This window comes from Ursus maritimus, unplaced genomic scaffold (assembly GCF_017311325.1).
Source record: "Ursus maritimus isolate PB19 unplaced genomic scaffold, ASM1731132v1 scaffold_7, whole genome shotgun sequence".
Lineage (NCBI taxonomy): Eukaryota > Metazoa > Chordata > Mammalia > Carnivora > Ursidae > Ursus > Ursus maritimus.
In genome coordinates this window covers 7,261,739-7,285,119 of record NW_024426885.1, presented here as the reverse complement: position 1 = coordinate 7,285,119, position 23,381 = coordinate 7,261,739, and the positions used below count along the sequence as shown (strand labels likewise).

The 23,381-nt window shown below is 39.1% G+C and overlaps 1 protein-coding gene across 1 annotated transcript in view; it reads left to right on the top strand.

Moving 5' to 3' along the window:
- Window positions 1-23,381, top strand: part of ZRANB1 (zinc finger RANBP2-type containing 1) — a 62,307-nt gene that overhangs the window by 30,220 nt on the left and 8,706 nt on the right. Inside the window, exons 3-6 of the mRNA XM_040624248.1 lie at window positions 15,122-15,309; window positions 19,103-19,256; window positions 21,784-21,855; window positions 22,389-22,587. Of these exons, the coding sequence (XP_040480182.1) occupies window positions 15,122-15,309; window positions 19,103-19,256; window positions 21,784-21,855; window positions 22,389-22,587 (613 nt within the window). The remainder of the gene's footprint in view (window positions 1-15,121; window positions 15,310-19,102; window positions 19,257-21,783; window positions 21,856-22,388; window positions 22,588-23,381) is intronic.

Below are 23,381 nucleotides of genomic sequence, written 5' to 3'. Positions count from 1 at the left end.
AACTCAGCAAAGCTGAAACTGAACTGGTCTCTCCCTTAAAACCTATTCTTTCTTAGTCCCCTTCACCGTTGATGGCGAGTTTATCATTCCACCGGCTGTGCCCAGAGCCGCAGTCATACTTGATTCTCCTTTTTCTCTTTCTCCTTTTCTACTTCTCAGAAAATCTTACTGGCTCTACCTTTAAAATACATGCAGAATCTGACAACTTCTCACTACCCTGGTCCAAAACATGATCTCCTCCATTGTTCTCCACGTAGGGGCTACTCTTCTAAAACTGCTCAGAACTCTTCAGTGATTGCCTGTGTTACTCGGGATAAAAGCCGGAGTCCCTCAAAGACATTCTAGGCCCCCTCAGCCCCCTGCCCCCCCCACATTCCCCCTCCCACCTGTCTATTGCTCTCAACTTCACTCATTCACTTTAGCCACTCTGGCCACCTTTCTTCTCTACAAATAAGCCTCAAGCCTTTGTACTCACTGTTCCCTCTGCCTGGATTGCTCATTTTCTGGATTGCGGGATTAGCTCATTTAGTTGCTGCTTTTCTCAATTGTTGCCTTCTCAGTGAGGCTTCCCTGACTATTATATCTACAATTTCAGCCCTGTCCTCATCCCCTTCCCCCGGTTTTAATTTTCTTTACAACACTTGTCACTTTCCACTTTATTATTTGTCTCTTTCTTCCTTAGAATTTAAGCTTCTTGAGGGCCAGGAATTTTGTTTCCTTCACAGCTATGCCCTAGTACTTAAAACAGTGTCTGATATATAGCAGGCATTTGTTAAATCATTCAGTGAATAAGCCCTTGTAGAAACTGGGATCTGGGCAAATAGACTTTTATGCCTCTTTTCTGAATTTCTAGATTTTTTACTTTCTTCCTGGCTTTCTGTATTTTTTACCTTACAAACTACCCCTGGGGTTTGACCCAGTGGGAGCCAACTTGAGTTCTCCCTATCAGGAAAAGATAGGATGTAGATACAGCAGAGTCTTCTTAGAAGAGGCAGGCCTCAGTTTATCACTAGGCAGTCTATGGATATGAACAATCTTAAGTCAGATTTCTTTCTTTCTTTCTTTTTTTTTTTTTTTAAAGATTTTATTTATGTATTTGACAGAGAGAGATAGCCAGCGAGAGAGGGAACACAGGCAGGGGGAGTGGGAGAGGAAGAAGCAGGCTCCCAGCAGAGGAGCCCGATGTGGGGCTCGATCCCAGGACTCTGGGATCACGCCCTGAGCCGAAGGCAGACGCTTAACGACTGCGCCACCCAGGCGCCCGTTAAGTCAGATTTACCTTAAATTTCTCTATCTTCCTGCCTTCACTGATGAATATTTGATAGTTTGATGATATATATATAGATATAAAGAAAAAAATGATATATGATATAAAGAAAAAAATCATGTGTTTGCTATACCTGAAGTCTTAAAGCAAATAAAATTTTTATTTGAATACTTTATATTTGATTGTCATTGGATCTTTTGTTGCAGTTTGGCATTTTGTCTCATGTCTTTAACAACAGCTGCATCTTTCTTATGTTTAGTTTGTCCAGTGACCCTGCTAATGAAGATGGGAAGGATTTGAGATCCGGGGTCAGGGTGGTGTTGAAGGTGTAGGGGGGAAAGAATCCTATATAACAAGTACATGTTGAAACTGGATTTTTATGCTGAAAATATTCAGTTGCCCCATGGCAGTGGCAGTTATAGAAAATGTGTGCATCAGTAATATCTCCTCTTGCTCCTAGGCTTTGGGGTGACCTGAAGCACATACTTGTGTACCTTGTTGAGAATCACTGACTTATGGGCTAAATCTGAATCTCCTTATCATGAGGATTGTAGTCTGGGGTATTTCTGAGCAAAATTTTGATGTGTCTAAAAACTTACATGATTCTTTATTTTTTTTTCTTAAGATTTTATTTATTTGAGAGAGAGAAACATAGATAGCAACAGAAAGCATGAACAGGGAGAAGCAGGCTCCCCGCTCAGCAGGGAGCCCGGTGTGGGCCTTGCAGGACCCCAGGATCATGACCTGAGCTAAAGGCAGATGCTTAACTGACTGAGCCACCCAGGCGTACTGTTAACTTACATGATTCTTAAAATATAGAAAATGTTAGAATTGACTTTTTCTTTCAAGTTGTCTGCAAAGATCTGTTTGATTGACTATTTCCCCTTTTCTTGTAACTGTGTTGAAAATCAGTATTTGTGGCTGTTATTTTCTGCCCTGACACTGATTGTATTTTGGCCCCTTTCCTGTGTACCGTGTCCTACATAGCCACTCCAGAGTGTCAGATGCAACTGCAGAAAAACCTATGACATATGGTGCTAAACATGTCATAATGTGTCAGTTTGCTTTCACTAATATTCTTTTTTCATTGTATTTTTTAATTTTTAAACATTTTTTTACTTTTGTCATTTTAACAAAAAGCAAGGTATAGGCTTATTACCTTTAAAAATATTCAGTTTATTTTGGTATCATTATTAAGAATTATGGATATGGACGGTTTTTCTCAAAGAAGTAAACTGATAAGGTTGTGTTAGTGTTTTTCTGGAAAAATGTGTTGCAAAATGTAATGTTCTGTAGTAATTTTTTTTATGGTGACTTTATTATTTAGTTTAGAGATACGGTGTATCTGGTCACCGTATGAGTGTTGTATAATAATCCAAACAAAATTGTATTAACTTAACGGAAGAAAAAGTCCTGTACGATTAGTTTTTGAGAGATGGTAGTACTGTGAACTGGAATAATAAGGTGATGTATGCAAAGAAAGTACCACATCAGAACAAAAGGAAATCCTTGCCATAAGATACAATGGTGATTTTATCTATTTATTAAGATGTCTTTGTGGCTGACTTTTTTTTTTTTTAAGATTTTATTTATTCGACAGAGATAGAGACAGCCAGCGAGAGAGGGAACACAAGCAGGGGGAGTGGGAGAGGAAGAAGCAGGCTCATAGCAGAAGAGCCTGATGTGGGGCTCGATCCCATAACGCCGGGATCACGCCCTGAGCCGAAGGCAGACGCTTAACCGCTGTGCCACCCAGGCGCCCCTGTGGCTGACTTTTTAACCTTAGAAGAAACTCAGGGCATATAAATTATTGTAAGGAAAGAAATGGAAGAGGCTTCTGTTTTCTAGCTTGGTGTTCTTCAGCTTTAAAAATTAATTTGCTGCACAGAGAGATACCTTACTGATGACTTACCTGAAGGCATAAAAACGTGAAGTATCTTGCAAAATATGCTATTAGGGAGAGGAGGTAGTGTCTAAAGTTGTATTTTTTAGTTGCCCACTACTGCTTCCTTTCACCCCCAAGCCTTTTCTGATTTTACATGACTGACTGAAATAGTGTAACAGGCAGAATAATGCCTTCTGACCCCCCAAGACTAAGTTTAAATTCTAATCCCCAGAGTATATGAATATGCTACTTTAAATGGTAAAAAGGATCTTTTAGATGTCGTTGAATTAAGGACCCTCCAATGGAGAGATGACCTCCCGTTATCTGGTTGTGCCCAGCATAATCATAAGGGTCCTTATAAACGAGGGAGACAGGAGAACGTGTGTCACAGAAGGAACTATGACAGTGGAGCAGCAGAGGTCTTAGTGGTGCGGGGCTGTGAGCTGAGGAATGCTGGCAGCCTCTAAGCTGGAGAAGGCAAGGCTCCCTTAGACGCTCCCCAAGGAGCATACTTTGGTTTTGGTCCAGTGAGAGCCATGTGGAACTTCTGGTCTTGCCCAGATTTTAAGATAAAAAATTTGAATGGGTTTAAGCCACTAACTTTGTAGTAATTTGTTAGAGCAACGATAGGAAATTAATACAAACAGCATTTAAAAGAAAAATTACAGGGTCGCCTGGGTAGTACAGCCGTTAAGCGTCTGCCTTCGGCTCAGGGCGTGATCCCGGCGTTCCGGGATCCAGTCCCACATCGGGCTCCTCTGCTGGGAGCCTGCTTCTTCCTCTCCCACTCCCCTGCTGTGTTCCCTCTCTCGCTGGCTGTCTGTCACATAAATAAATAAAATCTTTAAAAAAAAATTACAAATAGCAAATCCAGGGTGTCATGTGTGCTTTTGATCTACTGGTTATAAATCACAGGTTTCCATAATCCTAGCTTGGGTTTAGTTAATTTGGTAGAATTGCTCACAGAACTCAGGAAAACCTTTTATTTACTAGATGACTAGTTGATTATAAAAGGCTAGAACTCAGGAACTAGATGGAAGTGATGCGGAGGGCAAGGGAAGGGGCTTTTTATGTCCTGTTGGCTGTTACTCTCCCAGCACCTCCACATGTTCGGCAGCCTGGAAGCTCTCCAGCTCCCATAGTTCAGGGATTTTTACGGAGAGTTAATTACACAGGTAGGAGAGTTAATTACACAGGTAAGATCGGATCAAATCATTGGCCACAGGCGATTAATTCACCTTCCAGCTCCTCTCCTCTCAAAGGAGGTGGGGGAGTGGGATGGGGCTGAAAGTTCCAACGCTCTAATACCAAGGTCTGTTCCATGGCAACCAGCCCCCATCCTTAGGGGTTTTCCGGAAATCACCTCATTGACATAAACTCAGAAGTGGAGAAAGGGACTTGTTTTATGAATAACAAAAGACATTCGGTTTTCCCTTTATCTCTCTGGAGCTATTTCAGGAACTGGGAACAAAACTAAATACAACAAAAGATGCCCGTAGGGATCTTACTTAGGAAATTACAGGGGTTTCAGCAATTATGTGCCAGGAACAGTAGATGAAGATCAAATATGTATTTTTTTTAAAGATTTTATTTATTTATTCGACAGAGATAGAGACAGCCAGCGAGAGAGGGAACACTCTTCTGCTTTAGAGCCCTTTTTCCCTTAATACTTTTGCTTTTATTCCCTTAATACAGGTAGAACCCGTAAAAAGATCTTGTGTCTTAATAGTCTTTGACACTTAAAACCATCACATTAAAAAAAAAAAGGCATAAAAAAATAAAAATGGTTTGTTAAAATATCCTATTGAAAGCTTTTAATAGAATCCAAAACACACGCGCAGATCTGTGGCGCTGCATCCATAAAAGGAAAGTAGCTGCTCTCGTGCCGGCAATGCCTTGTACGTCCTTGGTTAACTCTCTGTGATACTCTTCTGGGGGCGTGTGTGTAGTTACCAAAATTGAGGTGTGTTTTCACTCCATACACATTCTGGCTTGTGGATCTCCTTCCTATCCAAGGTAGTTAATATTATAGGTAATGGAATTATTTTTAGCACTGTGAATGGAGTATCTCTTCTGATAGCTTTTGTCTTGTTTTTCTTCAAGTTTCTAAGATTTTCCACAAGACTTTTCCACAGGTTTCCACAAGATTTTCTCTTGTGATTGGAACTCTGGATATAAAATAAAATTTTATGTTATGATTTTTAAGAAAATTGCGATAATTCTCAGCCATGTCAAGGATTCTGATCAGTAGGGAACATGCACATGCTTTCTTTACCCTGGCCGGTTCATTCTGGCTTTGAAAGTGCTTCCTGACACCTGGGATGAGAAGTTTCCAGGAATTAATGTGTCTTTTAAGTCAAATGGATGGAAATGGCAGAAATAGAACCCCTGTGGCATACTTCTGGTTGCCTTTGGTCTGAGACGCAATTGCTGTCTTTTAGAAATGATTGAGTACATTGGCCTGCCAACTAATAATGTGCCGCCTTATGCTGAGAAAGGGAGTCCGTCAGGTGATTTTTGCGTCTGTGGTATTGACATTTGAATATGCATCATTGATTTAGGTAAAGGCTTTCATTTTTTAAAAGCATTATTTTAAATGAACACATTGAATTATGAAATCCGAAGGTGTTGCTTAAATATTAAATACAAAAAGATGTGTTTAGACTCCAGCGAACTTTACTACTTACCATAAAATAACTTAATTTAAAACATTTACTAAAGGAAACTATGCACATTAAAAAAATCAAGCAATAGAGAGGGAAGAGTTTATAAAGAAAAGCAATGGTTTTTCTTTTTTTCACCCCCAGTCCTGCTGTGCAGAGACAACTTTTTCCCGCATCAACCTTTTTTATTCTGAGAAATTTCAAAACCTGCAGAAAAGTTGCAAGTATATGCCTTTGACCTAGATTTTCCGGTTGTTAATACTTTGCCACATTTACTCTTGTCTGTTTTTCTTGACCATTTGAGAGAGGTAGTTGCAGATGTCGTGACATTTTGCCCCTAAATAGTTCAGCATGTATGTCTCAAAAACAAAGACATTTCCCTGCATAACTACATAATATGATTATCTAGAAAATTTAATATTCAAAGTCCATATTCATTTTCACTAATTGCTATTGCTCCAATCCCATTCAATCAAGGATTGTACATTTTATCTATTAGTGTTCTCTTGTTAGCCTCCTTGTATCTGAATAGTGCCTCAGGTTTTTGGTTTTCTTTTTTTATTTACTCTTCCATGAGATAAACATTTTCAAAAGAGCCCAGGCAATTTTTTCACAGAATGACATTCAGTTTGGAAATTATTAGATTAAATTAAAATACTTTATCTCTTTTGCGGGGGGGGGGGAATCCTACATAGGTGATATTGTTTGAAGCAGCACTTCTGATATGTCTGAATTGTGTCCTTGTATCATTTTTTCTCTTTTTAAAAAATTTAAGTGTAGTAAAATACATGTAACAAAATTTGCCATCTGAACCATTTTTAAAGAAAGATTTATTTATTTTAGAGAAAGCACAAGCAGGAGGGGCAGGGAGAGGGAGAGAGAATCTCAAGCAGACTCTCCACTAAGCATGGAGCCCAACATGGGGCTCAGTCTCAGGACCGTGAGATCACCACCTGAGCCAAAACCAAGAGTTGACACTTAACTGACTGTGCCACCCAGGTGCCCCGCCATCATAACCATTTTTAAGTGTACAGTTCAGTGGCATTAAGTACATTCATATTGTGCAGCCATCACCACCATCCGTCTCTGGAACTTTTTTCATTTTGCAAAACTAGCTCTGTATCCATGACCAAGCGATTCCATTTCCCCCTCCCCCAGCCCCTGGCAACCACCACTCTAGTTTCTGTCTCTGTGCATTTGGCTGCTTGTGGTCCCTCACATAAGTGGAATCATACGGTGTTTGTCCTTTTGTGACTGGCTTGTGTAATTTAGTGTAATGTCTTTAGAGTTCATTCATGTTGCAGCACATGTCAGAATTTGCTTCCTTTTTAAGGCTGAATAATATTGTATGTATATACCACACTTTGTTCATCTGTGGATGGGCACACCAGTCTTGTTTCATCAAGTGTAGACATTAGGTACCAAGAAGTCATTCTTGGAACAGTATATGAGAGTTTGTTTCATTTTTAAATAACCAAAGCAGAGCATGCTCATTGTAGAATATTTTAGATAAGAAAAGCTACGAAAAAATAATAATGCAAAGCATCCATGTCTAGAGAAAATCTGCCATGTTATTGTGTATTTTCAGTTTTTTTACATTTACTTATGTAATTGAAATTGTACTTTTTTTGTTGAACTTTATATTTTGAAGTAATTGAAATGTTTTCGTCTTTTTTTAAAGAGTGAATGTGTAATAGGACATTAAGTTGCTATACTTTAACTTGCCCCTTACTTAGCCTTTTGGGTCATTTGAACATTTTTTATTCTGGTAATGTTTTGCTGAGCAAAATTGTCAGCATTTCTATTTTCTTAGGTTCCCTGAGGTGGGATTACTTGATCAAATGATATGAACATATGCACGTTGGTAAAGGGCTGCCTGGAAGAACTGTGCAGATTGTATCCCATCAGCGGGGTCAGAATGACGTTGTGGCTGGATCTTTGCTGGGGTTTATTAGTAAGGGAGGTGTACTGTCTTGTTTAGTCATTTGTATTTTTCCCTGTGAATTGTTGGTTTATGTCTTCTGTCCATTTTCCTTTTATTTTTAGCAAGTTATATGAAATCTGAATGTAAATACTTACACTAAAAACTTGTACCAGTCACATTTGCTGCAGATTTTCTTCTCTCCCCCCCCCTTTTTTAAAGTGTGGTAAGAATTGTATTAATGACACTTTATCTTTGTTGTCTCACACAGTCTTTCAGATTGAACTAAGAATTAAAATATTTTTCTAAATTCCATTAGTATGATTTATTAAATAAATTATTTCCCCTTGGATTTGGGTGGTTCTATTATACATAAAATGATTCTACAGCATTTGTTTTGACGCTCTTTATTTTGATGTTTTTTACATCAGTATCATACTTTTGCTTAAATAATTATGGCTTTATTCTGTATTTGAAAATCTGATAAGGCAAATGTTCATCCTGTTCCACCCTCCGGTTGCTTTCCAAAATTGACTTAGTTTTTGCCTTTTCTTTGTTGGTCCATTTATTTTCACACTTAGATATTCATGGAGTGTTTTCCCAAGCATTGTGAAAGAAGTCATGACCCTCAGTGAGCTTGTGCTCTGGTAGAGGAAGATAAAATTCAGTAAGTCAGTATAACGTGATAAGTTTAGTAGAGGAAGGATAAGGCGCTAGAGGAGTGTGTACCCTGATCTCATTTGAAGATCTGGAGAGGGCTTTTGGGAGGTAGTGACGTCTAAGCCAAAACCTTAAAGAGAGGAGGGAAGAATGTTTTGATCTGAGGGAATTGCATGTGTTAAGACCTCAGAGTTAAGAGAACAAACTGATGGGAGTTAGCCTGGTTGATGTGTAGTGTGGGAGCTGCGGGGTAATGCTGTGGGGTGATGTTGTGGGGTAATGCTGGACCTTTCAAGGCCTGTGGACCTGGTTAAGGAGTTTAGCTCTTAACATACGGTAGTCGTAAACATTCGGAAGGAGACTGCCTTAATCAGATTTGTGGTTTAGAAAGATCACTCCAGTCATAGTATGGAGACTGGATTGGAAAGGAACAGCACTAGAGGCAAGCTGACCACTAAAAAGAGAACATTACAGTAATCTTAGTGAGGGAGAGTGCAGGCTTGACCTAGGATAGAGGCAGTGGAGATGGGGTGGGGGATGTATTTGAGAGAGACTTAAAAGTCAGGATTGACAAAACTTGGCAAAATTGATATGGGGGCTGAGGGGAGAGGAGTTAAGAAAGATGCCCAGGGTTTTGGTTTGGACACTTGGGTTGGATCATTTTTCCTAAACATACGAGATGTGAAGTTCAGTTTTAGACAGGACGTAGTGAGGCTGTCTAATGGGTTGTTGGATATATGGGCCTGAAACATTTTTGGAAAATCTGCCACTCTGCTTATATGGACACTTGTGTGGCCATGAGTGTGTACTGAAGCTGTGGAACTTTCTCTTGCAGTGGCAAATCACAGGAACTTTCTTGTTTTGTGCTTCTACCTGGGAACCTTATCAAGATGGACTAAGTAACTTTTTAACATCTCTTCCATTTTGATGATCTGTCTTAATTCTGTCAGTATCTTTGGCTAGAAGAAGAGTTACATGGACATACTATCAACGGTGTAATGTTATATGTCATAAGAGTTTTTCCCTTTAAAAACTCTTCCATGACTTGTAAAAGAGAGTGGGCTCGACTGTTCAGTAGTCCCTCCAGGCCTGCCTAAAATAGTATAATTCTAACAGTCTAAAATTTGGTTTCAGATTCAGCCAGGATAACTTGGTGTTATTGCAGGCAAAATTTTTACTTGCAGTCAGAAAACTTTTGGGACTTGATTTCAGTGGCGAATGTGGTTTTGACATATACTGTTTTATATAACTGGAACTCTAGGTTTTTAAGAACCTAATATCCCCTCACTTGACTCTTTGGGCAATATTTTCAGTGACCTTTGTAATTCAAACTCACGTTCATCTTCTTTAACTGTTAACACTGGCCCTCATCTCTGATCCCCTTCCCAAAGATAACTTTGAGACCTGTTCCTTTAAATCCTTCCGTGGTGCTTTCAGCAGTACTTCTTCCTGCATGGTGAGATCTTTTTTCTGAAGGTATCTATCGATTCAGGTATTTTTTCATGACTTTGGGAATTTATATTTCTACAGCAGTTGGGTTGTTAATAGTCTAATCAGAGATGTAAAGATGTAAGAGCTCCAAAGTATAGATTATATTTGGCATAGTTTGTCATGATTGATAATAGAATAGTTGAAGGCCTTAGTTAGAGATTATTTTGACTTTTCTATCACTGAATCTTTAAAGAGGATGTTTTCATAATGGAGTGAGTTTATTGACTGAATTTGAATAGAAGCTCATCTTGATACAGTATAAAGAATTTATTTCCAGTTTGTGATTTTCATCTCAGTTTTTGAAAAGGCTATTGTTCTATGGCACTATTCTAGGAATAGAAGTGGTACATTTTCACTTGCTGCCATTGGCTATTATGTGAATGATGCCTCTAGGAGGTGGTCTGGGCTGCTCACACTGTTCCTGGGATTGCCGCTGAGCTTTTGCCTACTTGAAGATCTACTTAAAAAATATTGAGGTCATTTTATTTAAAAAGCAGCTCATGTTTGAGTATTGAAGGAGTTAGCTCTGAATATGAATATCTAAGGCAAGTTCATGATCGAACTATAGCTAAATGGTTAGGAATATAAAGAAAAAGTATTACTGGGTGGTATAGGTTTTTTGTTTTTGTTTGTTTTTTTTAATAATGCAAAACCACTTACATGAATTAATCTCTGGGTAGAGGACAGCTATCCAGGCATTGTAGCCAGCGCATCTGCATCTTTCTACTGACCATGGTAAAGCACGTTGTGAACATTACCACTTAAAACTAACTTTTCTCTTTAAGGGCTCCTGAAATTGTGCCAGCTGACTCCAAGTCCACCCTGACCCCACAGCATAAACCATGCTGTGATGTCACAGCTACCATAGAACTCCAGGGTAGTGTTGAGCTGGCCCATGTGGGCTCAGGTAAGTCCTGGCTTTTTTTTTACCATTTGGCATTCTTTTCAAAGTTAGTTACCATTATGATTTTATGTCATAAAAGAAAATAAGGCAAAACTTTGAAAACTGTGCCATATATGGGGGAAAAAAATAAGTCTGTTTTCTAAACATCTATGAGCCAGCTCCATATTCTAACCAACGGAGTTCCATAGTAGCTGTGAAGTCCCCAGTGAGTTGTGACCTGTGGCTTCAAAATATGTTAAATTCCACTCCTGGCCCAGCTTCTAGAACAGTATGAACTTTAAAAAAAAAAACCTTATAGTTTTTAAGATGTAGTAACTTTCATTTACTCTTAGGTCTTAATGTTTTTAAAAGTATATTAACATTGTGCATTATCTGTAATTATGCACCCCTGCTTAGTTGGTTGTGTCTTTATTTCATTCAGTCAGTTTTGAATGTATGATGATACTGTAGGTTAGTTTCATAAAGTTAATCTTCTTAGAGTACCTTCAGCTGTCCTTTTAATTTGCCTCCATAGCACAGAAGAAGAAGGGACAGAACGTGTAATAGACGTTTGTTAAATTTTCAGAAAACAAATTAAAGATGCTTCAGTTACTCTCTTGGAGGCAGTGTGAGAGGTCAGTAACTAGGAAGCATGTATGTATCACATCTCTTCCATTGGAGCTGTTCTGATTTTTCCTGGTCATTGTTACATGAAGTGAGATTTTACCCCTTGTGTTTATTTTGCTGTCTTTTCCTACTTACCAGCTCTTTTCCCCTCTTCCTACTTTCCTTTATCCCCTGATATTAGAGGTGGTAAAAATGTTATGTGAAGAACTCAAAAGACATTTTGTAAGTTGTTTTGTGTATAATCTTATACTTTGTCCCCCTAAGTAGAAAACATTTGGTAGCTAAACCTTTACCTTATCTAAGTGTGGGCCAAATCCTTTTAAGTACCCTGCTTACAGTGAAAACCCATCTGTCATGAAACTGTGCAAACTTTAATCAATAGCTGTCTTTGAACATTGTGTCATAAAGATAGACTGAATATTCGGACAGGTTCAGTAACAGTCTCATGAAATTGGTAATAAATGTACTTGTCTTTGTAGCTGAAAAACTCTCTGCTAACTGAAACTAAGTTCTTAATTATTGTTAATGAAAAGAATGGAATCCTATAGTCCCAAAACATTAGATGATAAAATATTTTTCTTTAAAATATCACTTTGTGCCTATTCTTATGTTTGTGTTTTTCATGTTCTAGAAGATTTGGAGGATTTTATGCCATGAAGAATAGAGCACAAACTCTCTATTCTCTTCATCCTCATTTTCTGCCCTCCTGGCTTTACTCCATGCTGGGGAGTGGCAGCATACCCTGTCTGCAGTTCAATGCAGTTTGGGGTTGAGGGAAGTAATTGTTATGGTATTTTGGATTTAGACAAATAAAAATCCTGTTTTTGTGTATGTGTATCTTCTTTATTGAGATAGAATTCATATATTTTGCAGTTCACCATTTGAAGTTCTATTTATATTAAAAAAAAAGAAGAGGCTTAATTTGAAGGCAGACTGGGTGACATTGTAAGTCATAATTCCAAAGCACAGTCTGTCAACTTCCTTGTGCTATTTGGTCTGTACCCCCTCCTCCCCTTTGATTATGTTAGTTAGTTTTTAATTACAGAAATCCCTCACGAACGTGACAGAGGAAATGAATTCTTAAGCAAGAATTTCTAAGATGAGATTCTTCTAGATCAGCTGTATGGTGAGTTAGCTAAAATAGTGAAGACAGTGATTTAGAAGTTGGTTGGGAGTCATCTTTGTCTTTGGGAAACAAAAGAAGGTGTGTGCCTGCACGCATATGCGCGTGCCTAAATAGGTATACGGATATATATATGTTCTGTGCGGTTCTTCCTCTGTATCTTCTCAGGTTAATTGACCAGTCTTTTTGGTCTTTGGGTCGCTTTTCTTCTGTCATATAAAGAAATTTTATAAATACAGATTTTATAAATATATATTTTACAGCTTAAAAACTGTAAAAGGTGCAGTGATACTGAAGGCACCCAGAAATAGTGACAGCTTTGATAAGACTAACATGAAAAGTACTTGCCTTCTTACGAAAATACATATACACAGGGGCGCCTGGGTGGCACAGCGGTTAAGCGCCTGCCTTTGGCTCAGGGCGTGATCCCGGCGTTCTGGGATCGAGCCCCATATCAGGCTCCTCTGCTGTGAGCCTGCTTCTTCCTCTCCCACTCCCCCTGCTTGTGTTCCCTCTCTCGCTGGCTGTCTCTATCTCTGTCAAATAAATAAATAAAATCTTAAAAAAAAAAAAAAGAAACATATACACAGAAGGAAACAGAGCAGGGCATATTTAGTTCTAGAGAGATGAACACATGAATTATTCATAAGTTACGAGCTTTCTTTGATTATTCTCATCTGTTCATTAAAACAAATTAAGCAGAAATTTGAGAGTTCTTTGTGTACTTGACTCTAACCATAGATTTGTTTTTATTTGTCTATTCTTAAGTCTTACCCTTTTGAGAATATTCCTGCCAACAGTATCACGTTTTAGCCCTGATGATTCTCCAGGGCACTCGGCCTCCTAAGGGTGTTTTAAAGCCCTTTCTGTATTGCGGGTGGGGGTGACAGCTGTACTTAGGCGTTTATATTGAAGAATGTATTTTTTTTTTTTAAAGATTTTATTTATTTATTTGACAGAGATAGAGACAGCCAGTGAGAGAGGGAACACAAGCAGGGGGAGTGGGAGAGGAAGAAGCAGGCTCCTAGCGGAGGAGCCTGATGTGGGACTCGATCCCAGAGCAATGGGATCATGCCCTGAGCCGAAGGCAGACGCTTAACCGCTGTGCCACCCAGGCGCCCCTTTATTGAAGAATGTATTAATTATCCTATGTGGCCATGAAAATAAAAGTTCCTGTAAGAAGGTGTTCTCATTTGATATCATGGATTTCTTCACCTGAAAAATGTCTGTGTCAGTGACAGGATGTCTTTTTTGGGGGAGTGGGTCTAGATTTGCAGAAAGGATCTTTGACCACAGTCTGAAAACTTTTGAGGCTGGTCTTTTGTGGCCCACAGATGTGATGAGAAAGGACTGTCTTGAGTATAGGAATCATGTTTTTACTATCTGTGTTACTCACATTGCCTAGCACAGTGCTTTGCATGTCATGGGCATTCAGTGAACATGGGAATTAAATTATTTTAAAGTTTTGCTATTTTTAATAACTGGAAGAAAGTGTTGCATTGTACCAATCTGTTATACTCCAAGGAGTAGACTTATTTCTCTAATTCCTAATTCAAGATGGCAATAAAAAAATGATTTTTTAAAAAATACACTAAGAATATTTTTAGCTAGTATTAGCGTTTTACCCAACAGATTTTTTTCCTGATGTAACTTAGGACACACTTAAAATTATTTGGTCCTACAGTCTTGGAGTGTGTGTGTGTGTGTGTGTGTGTGCGCGCGCGGCGCGTTTGTAACACTATTTACACTATTTGTGGTTAAATTTGAAGCTTACCTACACCTTTATATTTTGCCAAGGCTGTTTATTCATAGATGTGTGCTGTACTGCCTAGTAAATAGGATTACTGTCTTCACCTAATTTTAATTTGTATTAAGCTTAGTGACGTGGTTTAGTGGGAACAGAAAGTTCTTTATGAATTTGGAAGAAGTGATACTTGTTTTATCTCTCTACCCCCAACTGGTTTGTAATGTTTTCTTTTAGCATATTTTTTGTTCTAACTCATCTGGTTCAAGTTTTACTGTATTAATACTTAATGAGTGCAAGGAAGACTTGGCTTTGGAGGCTCTGAAATAAAAATGTTGCTAACTTTAACTTACATTGAAAATCATTTTACTTGCTCTGAATTGTTTCATAGCTAAACAGCAATATGGAAGGCTCAGCATTTGTTTTGATTCAGCTTAAAACATGCAGTTGTAAAGGGCAAGAGAGCCCAAAGCCAACAGGAAGCACATCCCCGTCTCCTTGGTTTCTGCAAAGTCAGGACCAGAACAGGAGTTTAGTGTCTTTTGTAAAGTCTAGTTTCTCAAACTAGGATTACTGATCTTTGATCCAATTAATATATTTTAATGATTCCTCTAAGCCTCAAGTATGGAGCCAGTGCTGATGTGAAGGTAAGTATCTAAAGGTAGTTCTAGTTCTGGAGAGAAATTAAAGGAAGAGGAATATACCAGTTTTCTTTAATATTCTTTAGGACATTTAAATGTTGTCCCAGGGTCCAGAAATCCTAGAGAAACACTTAAAAGGGTTTAGAGTGAATGCAACAGGTTTATGCTTTTTGAAGAATAGAAATAATCTCTTGTCTGTCCTGCTGCTTGTTCTAGGGGTTGTAGAAGGTGACTTAGCTGCCGTAGAGGCGTACAAGTCCTCAGGAGGGGACATCGCACGCCAGCTCTCTGCAGACGAAGTGCGCTTGCTGAACCGCCCTTCTGCCTTTGATGTTGGCTACACTCTCGTACATCTGGCTATACGTTTTCAGAGGCAGGATATGCTAGCAATACTGCTTACAGAGGTGAGTAGGGCATTTTGGTTAAATGTTTTATATGAAGGAAATGGGTTCATTAGTTTTCGTATTTGATGTAATGTTTTTCTGAACCGTTATTATATGTTTTAGATTTCTTTTACTTCCTTTATAGATTCACACTAAACTTGAGGCTTCAACAGTATATAATTCCTAAGGGTATACTGCTTTTAAAATAGGACATTTTGCCAAATATTTGAATAATCTGTTTGATTAAAAAAAACACTAGGATGTATCTTTCATTCATTCGTTCAACTAATATTTATTGAGTACCTACTGTGTGCTAGGTATGGTGCTAAAAAGGGATGTAATTGTGAAGACACTGGCTCTTCCTTCAGTGAGTATCCAGAAAAGTAGAGAAATAGGTAATTCTGTACAGTGTGTGTTCTCATAGATGTGAATGCCAGGTGCTGTGGGAGTACTTTGAAAAGTGTTTTGGCATACCTTACCTTATTATGCAGAGCAGGTAACATTGTAGTGGAGATCTGAAGAAGTAGGAGTTAGCCTCATAAGTGGGTGGAGGAGAGAAGGGAGTTGAGGAAACCATTTATTCAGAGGCCCTGGTGGTAGTGTTTGTGGTGAGTTCAGGAGCTTGCAGCTACTCAGCGTGACTGTGATGGTGATTGGGAACTGGTAAGGGAAGCGTTGTGAAGGATCTTCTAGGGCAGGGAACTGGAAGATTGTTCCTAGGGCAGTGAACAGCTGTGCAGAGTGTTAAGGAGAGGGGCAGGGGAGTGACCAGATCAGAGGTTCTTTGGGCTTCTGTGGATAGGAGAGGGGGAAGCTTCGGTATGATAGCACCGCGTGATGCTGGCAAGCGCTCTGCCCTGCCAGTACAGGGTGGCAATGGCAATGGAAGGAAGTGGGCCGGTTTGAGAGAGCTGGTGGGGATGGAGTCAAGATTAAGTGAATCGGCTGGCTATGGGGAGTCATGGAGAGAGAGGGATCAAGTTGGTTCTGAGCTCTCCAGCTTAGATAACTACACAGATGTCACAAAGGATGGCAGGTGAACGATTCAGGATGTGACCATATTATCCAGGTAATTCTTTTAATGATAAGAGAAATAGAGTAAAAGTGCAGGGAGTCAGATCAGTTGTAGATTCAAATTTTGTCAGTATACGTCTTCTGTGGTATGCATATTCAAATTTGCCAATATTGGGAACTATTATGTACAAAGCACTGGGAGGGATTAAGGAATATGAAGGTTACCTGAAAACATGATTGAAATGGCTAGGCATTGTTCGGTTTGGTAAGAGTCCAGTGATGCCAGAGCACCAAAAAGAGGAAGGGAAGGGCTTGAGTGATAGTCATGGTGAAAACAAAGGTGGGCTTACTGTGGGAAAAAGGGACTGTTTGAAAAGCAGCAGTGTGACTAGAAGAACCAGAGTTCTAGAACAGGGGATGGAACCAGTTAGAGGTAGTTTCTGTAGTATTTGAGGTCTGGCTCTATTTGCGTTGTGTATTGGTAGGGCCAGCGTGTGGAGCTGTAGTTGCTGGTGGTGGCGGGAGACAGGATAGAGATGGCAGCTGTGAATCAAGGTTCAAGTCCTTTGAGGGGTTCTTGAACTGCCCTCAGTCTGGTAGAGGGCTGTGAGAAAGTCGGAGGGACTGTCATAAGTCATTGACCTCCTAAGAACATCTGGGGACTAACAGTGGGAAGGCAGTAGAACCCCAGGGTACTTACTATTTACTGCCTAACGGATCACCTCCACTTAGCTTTAGACAACAAACAGTTGTTACCTTCATGCGGTTTCTGAGTGTAGGGAATGTAGGAGCTGGTCTGCTGAATGATTTTGGCCCAAGGCCCCAGGAGCTTACAGTCACATTTTCAGAGCTGCAGTGGTCAAAAGGCTTGACTGGGGTGAGAGGATCTGGTTCCAAGCACACTTGAATGACTGGTGGCAGGAGGCTTCAAATCCTGGTCACGTGGGTCCCTCCAGAGGGCAGGTTTCACCAGACCGAGTGATCCGAGAGACAAAGGGCACAAGAGACTGACTCAAATGGAAGCTTCAGGGTCTTCTAGATGGAACCTAATTTAATTTAGGAAGCGACATCACATCATTTTTCCGTATCCTCTGGAACACATAGACCAACCATGGTATATTGTGGGACAGGTGGGAGCAGGGTGGATTTCCAGGGAAAGAACAAAATTGGTTGTGGAATGTCATCTCAGTGGAGTGGACACTCCAGAGGACAGAATTGAAGGGGCCAGTAGGGAGATTGGACTAAGGGATGTGCCTGCAGAGAGAGCACAGAGCCAAGTACTTTGGGATGAGACCAGGAGAACGTTATATTTTGGGGGATGTGTATATCTGGGGCAGGGTTTTTAACTGGATTTTAGGTCATGGACTCTGTTGGTAGTCTGGTGGAACCTTATGGACTCCTTTTCATAATACTGTTTTTTACATGCCTAAAATAAAAGTAAGATTGCAGTGGAAATCAGTTATATTGAAATGATGATTTTTTCAGAATATTAGATTTGTGATATATAAGAGAATGCATTTTAAATACAGACAGGAGGTTAGTGAAAATGAAGTATTTAAATTTCTTTTTAAAAGATTTTATTTATTCATTTGAGACAGATACAGAGAGAGAGAGAGAGCATGGGCAGGGGGAGAGGGAGAAGCAGACTCCCTCCTGAGCTGGGAGCCCAACTTGGGGCTCCATCCCAGAGACTCGGAGATCATGACCTGAGCTGAAGGCAGACGTTTAACTATATGAGCCACCCAAGCGCCCCTGAAGGATTTAAATTTAATGAAAATTCCCATTCAGGTTCACAGGTCCTTCCCAAGTTCATGTGCCCTAAGTTAAGAATTACTAGGCTAAGGAGATGGTTGGGAGACATAAGGTTGAAGAGGCTAGAGACGAAGGGTAGGAAAGGCTGTTCAGGTTCGCGGCTGCGGTCTGTCATGACAGCAGAGAACAGAGCTGACTGCTTCACTCCAGCTTCACACCAGACTCATTTCCTCTCCTGCAGATACTCACCTTTCATTTCAGAATTCTTCCTATGCAGATATTTTGGGCTCCACAAAGGGAATATAACTTAAATGTAAAATAATAATTTTGCACCATTTGATGCTATCCAACATTAAAGAGAAAAGAAAAGTTTTAGCCATGCCCTTGCTTAGAAGTTCTCTGTCATAGCGCTCACGAGCTCCGTCACTGCTCACATTTCATTCCTGACAGGCTGGCTGTACTTCGAAGGTTCGTTGTCTGTTCTACACTTGGAGAAGCCAATGCTTTTTTTAAATATTGAGTTATAACAAATGGGGAGGGATTTGAAGTCAGTGGAAACTAACCCTTTAAAAATATCATGCTTTCTTTATTCCATGTCAGGGTACTCGAAGTATTCTTCACCCAGCAGGAGAAGAGTGTGTGTACTTTCCTCTTTCTCCCGGGAGCTGGAATTCCCTGTTTTTTAAGAATGCTTTTATTGCGGGCATGATGCTTAGTCTTACTTAGGTGGTTTTCGTTCCTCCCTCCCTGTCCTAGGATGAACCTTGTGAACAGCACCATTTTACATAAGTTTTTATCTAAATCTTTATATATTTCCTTGGGATAAATTCCTAAGAAGTGAATTTCCTGAGTCAGAAGGTAAAGCATTTTTATGGCTATTTTCCTGGAAAGTTGTACTGAAACATACTTCCACTAGTGAGGAAATAATCCCTAATCTGTTTTAAAACTGAGTTACTGGGAAGGTTTGGTAATTTCTCTTAAATACTGTTGTTTTCTGCTTTTGTTAATGATAAATGAGATGCAGAGGAAAGTTTCTTTTGTATTTAAGGTGTCTCAACAAGCAGCAAAGTGTATTCCAGCAATGGTGTGTCCTGAACTGACAGAGCAGATCCGGCGAGAGATAGCTGCCTCTCTTCATCAGAGAAAGGGGGATTTTGCTTGCTATTTTCTAACTGACCTTGTAACATTTACGTTGCCAGCAGGTAACTCCAAATTTCAATGTGAAAAGAAATTTTCACTTTATTATATATATATTTTTAAATGTGTGAGTGAAATTGTTTCTGTTAGAAAGCAGATAACTTAGCTACAGTATGTGCATTTTAAATTATTTGACTACCCTATTTATTCTGGAAGTGACCAGTACAAGGGCTCCTCTTAAACCTATGCTTTGGCTCTGGTAAGATAACAGCTGATAATAACTGACTTCCGTGTGGGCCTTAGATGTTTTTAAAAAAATGTTTTACCCATTTATTTTTCTCTTCAGGTTTAGTTTATGATATTATCAGTGTACTTTTTTTTTTTCTTTTTCATACCTATTTTAAAATTACGTAGGTATTGTTTATTGGTATTAGGAGATAGGATTAGAACTCTGGCTTTTGATGGGTGGAGTCAGATTATTTGAATCAAAGATACTGGCATTCTTTTGCAAGTGTCATTATGTTCTTCACTCATTTATATTAATTTCTATTATGTTTGTGAAGCAGCTTTTCATTTTTCAATTCAGTGACGATTAGAAATGTCTTCCAGGATGCTTTTTGTCACTTGGCACTGAGTAAACGCACCAAACACCAGAAGTTTCTAAAATAAAGCTTCCATCTTGGTTCTAAGTGTCTTGAGCTTTTATATTGACATGAACAGGGACATTTACAAATGGTAGGGAGATAATAAGTAAGCCTTTTTTTTTTTTTTTTTAAGATTTAATTCTATTTTAGAGAGAGTGAGCGAGCACGAGCGGGGTGGGGTGGGGGAGCAGAGGGAGAGGGCCAAGCAGACCCCAGGCTGAGCTCTGAGCCCAACATGGGGCTTGATTTCATGGCCCTGAGCCACAATTAAGAGTTGGATGCTTAACCGAATGAGCTATCAGGTACCCCAATAACTAAGCCTTTTAAAATCAGACAAAATTCACTTGAAATGCACTCTCTGTACACTTAGCTTACTCTGGTGATGTTTAGATTTTTATTTTGACTTCAAAATAGCCTTTTTTTTTTTTTTAATTTTAAGGGTAATGCTTTTTCCTGTAGACTGCTCCTTTAGTAAACTGAACAAAGCATGGAGAATTTGAGGAAGATGACAAAAACAGGGATCTGTGTACAATAATTAATGGTTCATTAACTTTTATAAGAAGATTCTAAAGTCTGAAAACAATAGGCCTGAGCGGAGGTTGAGAGTGTGGGGAGATAAGGGCAGATATATATTTGTATGTTGTTACTGTTTCATCAACTTGAGTATCAGATAGCGCTGTTTGGGTTTTCCTTTTATTTCTGTTTTACTGAGGGATAATTGTCCTGTAAAATTGTCAAATATTTCAAGTATCCATTTTGATTTCATATATGCATATATTATGAAAGGGTTTTCCTCATCTAGTTAATTAACATACCCATCGTCTCACATGTTTGGTTTATTTATCTGTTTTGGTGAGAACATGTAAGTTCTACCCTCCTAGCAAATTTCGGTTATATAATACAGTGTTATAAAATACAGTTACCATGGTTTTGACATTAGGTATTCAGCCTTTTTCATTTTATAGCTTGGAAGTTTTTGTACCCTTTTACCAATCTCTCTTTTCCTCACTTCCCCCAGCGCTTGGCAACCTCTTTCCTACCCTGTTTTTATGAGTCTGACTTTTTTTTCTCTAAGAGTCCACATGGAAGTGGTACCATGCAGTATTTGATTTGTCTTTGTCTGGCTAATTCCGTTTAGCCTAATGCCCTTGAGGTTTACCCATGTTGTTGCAAATGGCAGGATTTCTTTATTTCACCTGGCCGAATAACATTCCATTTTACATCCCCCCAATCTTTATTCATTCATCCATTGTTTATATCTTGGCTATTGTGGGAGTTCAGTACCTCTTCATTGTCCTATTTTCATCTCCTTTGGAGATATATGCAGATGTCGGATTGCTGGATCATGATGATACTTCTAACTTTTTGAGGAAACTCCATACTGTTCTCCATGGTGGCTCTACCAGTTTACATTCTACTGACTGTGCGCATCCTTGCCAACATTATTATCTCTTATCTTTTTGATAATAGTTGTATGTAATTATTGGTCCAAATATTCTTTTTATTACTTTTAGATAACAGTTTTGCTAATGAAGTATAGAAAGGGAATTATGTTACATTTACACACATCATGCATGTTTTTGTTTTTGTTTTTTTACAAGAAGCCACTTGACAGCCTTCAGTGTCAAGGGAGTTTTTGGTTGCTTTTTTTTTTTTAAGATTTTTTTTTTATTAGAGAAGTGCAAGTGAGTGAGCACAAGTAGGAGAAGGTGGAAGAGGGGAGAATCTCAAGCAGACTCTGTGCTGAGCGCCCAGTGAGGAGCTTGATCTCACAGCCCTGGGGTCATGACCTGAGCCAAAGCCAAGAGTTGGACACTTAACCGACTGAGCCACCCAGGTGCCCTGGCAAGGGCATTATTTTAGAGGAAATCACTATTCGATGCTCGTATCAAATTTATTAAGTTATGAGACCTAAGAAAATCTCTTAAGTCTGTTTTTTGCTTTGTAGATATTGAAGACTTGCCTCCAACAGTCCAAGAAAAATTGTTTGATGAGGTGCTTGATAGAGATGTTCAGAAAGGTAAGTGGAATTAATGAATGTGATTTAATTCAATTTCCGTAAATTCTGCTTTGTAAGGCTTGGAGCAGTTCAGTGTATGGTTGACTTGTTTGATTTTTACTTTAATTGGAAATGTAAAGTCCTTAAGAGCAGTGTCACATTGTGCTGTTAAAAATGTTCATTCTGTTAATTATATCTCGATAAAACTGGAAAAAAAATTTAAGAATGCTTATTCACAGGTATTAACTGTGATGGAATAAAGGTATAAAAGTTTTTAAGCCTTGTGGTTTTCTGCTTCCTGTTCTAGAATGAGTATATTTCCATGTTAAACATTCATTGCAAATAGTAAAGAATTTAAAAGTTGAGAAAATTATTCTAGAGCCACAGATGTTTCAACTACCCAGAAAGTTTGTATTTCAATTGATCAGATTTATTTAGGTGTTTAGTAGTAAATGACACATAAACTTACCAACATCTAGAGAATGGATTCTTTCCTCCAATGAATAGTCTTAAATTGCATGAAAATGAACATGTTACTTAAATTCCTTACGTAGAGTTAGAAGAAGAATCTCCAATTATAAACTGGTCTTTGGAATTGGCTACGCGTTTGGACAGTCGACTGTATGCGCTTTGGAACCGGACTGCGGGAGACTGCTTACTTGATTCAGTGCTACAAGCTACCTGGGGCATTTATGACAAGGACTCGGTGCTTCGGAAAGCCCTGCATGACAGCCTGCATGACTGTTCACATTGGTGAGCTGGCATCCTTCCCTGTGTAAAGCCTGTGTGCTCTTGCTGAATCATTTCCTTAGAGTGTTGGGATACTTTTCGCCTGTTACTTTTTCTGTGGAAGTTAGGGGGGAAGCTTTGGTTTTGCACATTGAGACACTTTGAACATTTTGATGGGTTTTATACCTTTTTGCTTTTAAATAGAAACATTTGAAGTTAAATATTGATAAGGTCTTTGCTCATATTTTTAAGTGTTCTGATTTCGTATTTTTGTTGAAATTTGAAAGATTATGTATTACGAGATTTTTTTTCTTCCTGAGACACATAGTCTTCAGACCACATTTTATTTTGCAAATTTTGAAATCCACAGTAAAGTCAAAAAAATACATATATCAATGCCCCAGACCCCAGTGTTTCCTTCCTTGGATTGCTGCCCAGCTGTTAACCTTTACCAACACACACTTCGTCTACATATGTAAGCACCTCCCTTTGCCAGTTCCCCCCCGGCCGGTCAATATCTCATCGTGCATCTTTGAAGAACGAGGATATCCTCTTACCTGAGTCCTCATTACCACATCTAAGAAAATCAGCAAGGACTCTGTTATTCAGTATACAGTCCATATCACATCTTCCAGCTCAGAAATGTCCTTTCTGTAGACAGGTTTCCCTGTTATCTGAAAGTAGAGCATTCCTGGGAAACCTTTTGTCAGCTGAAATGGCATAAAGCAAAGATGTAGTTACCATCTCGTAGAAGTGAAAATCCTCTTCAGATTTCTTTTTGGCTAGCAAAAACAGGTGCTAGTATAGGTCTTTCCTAA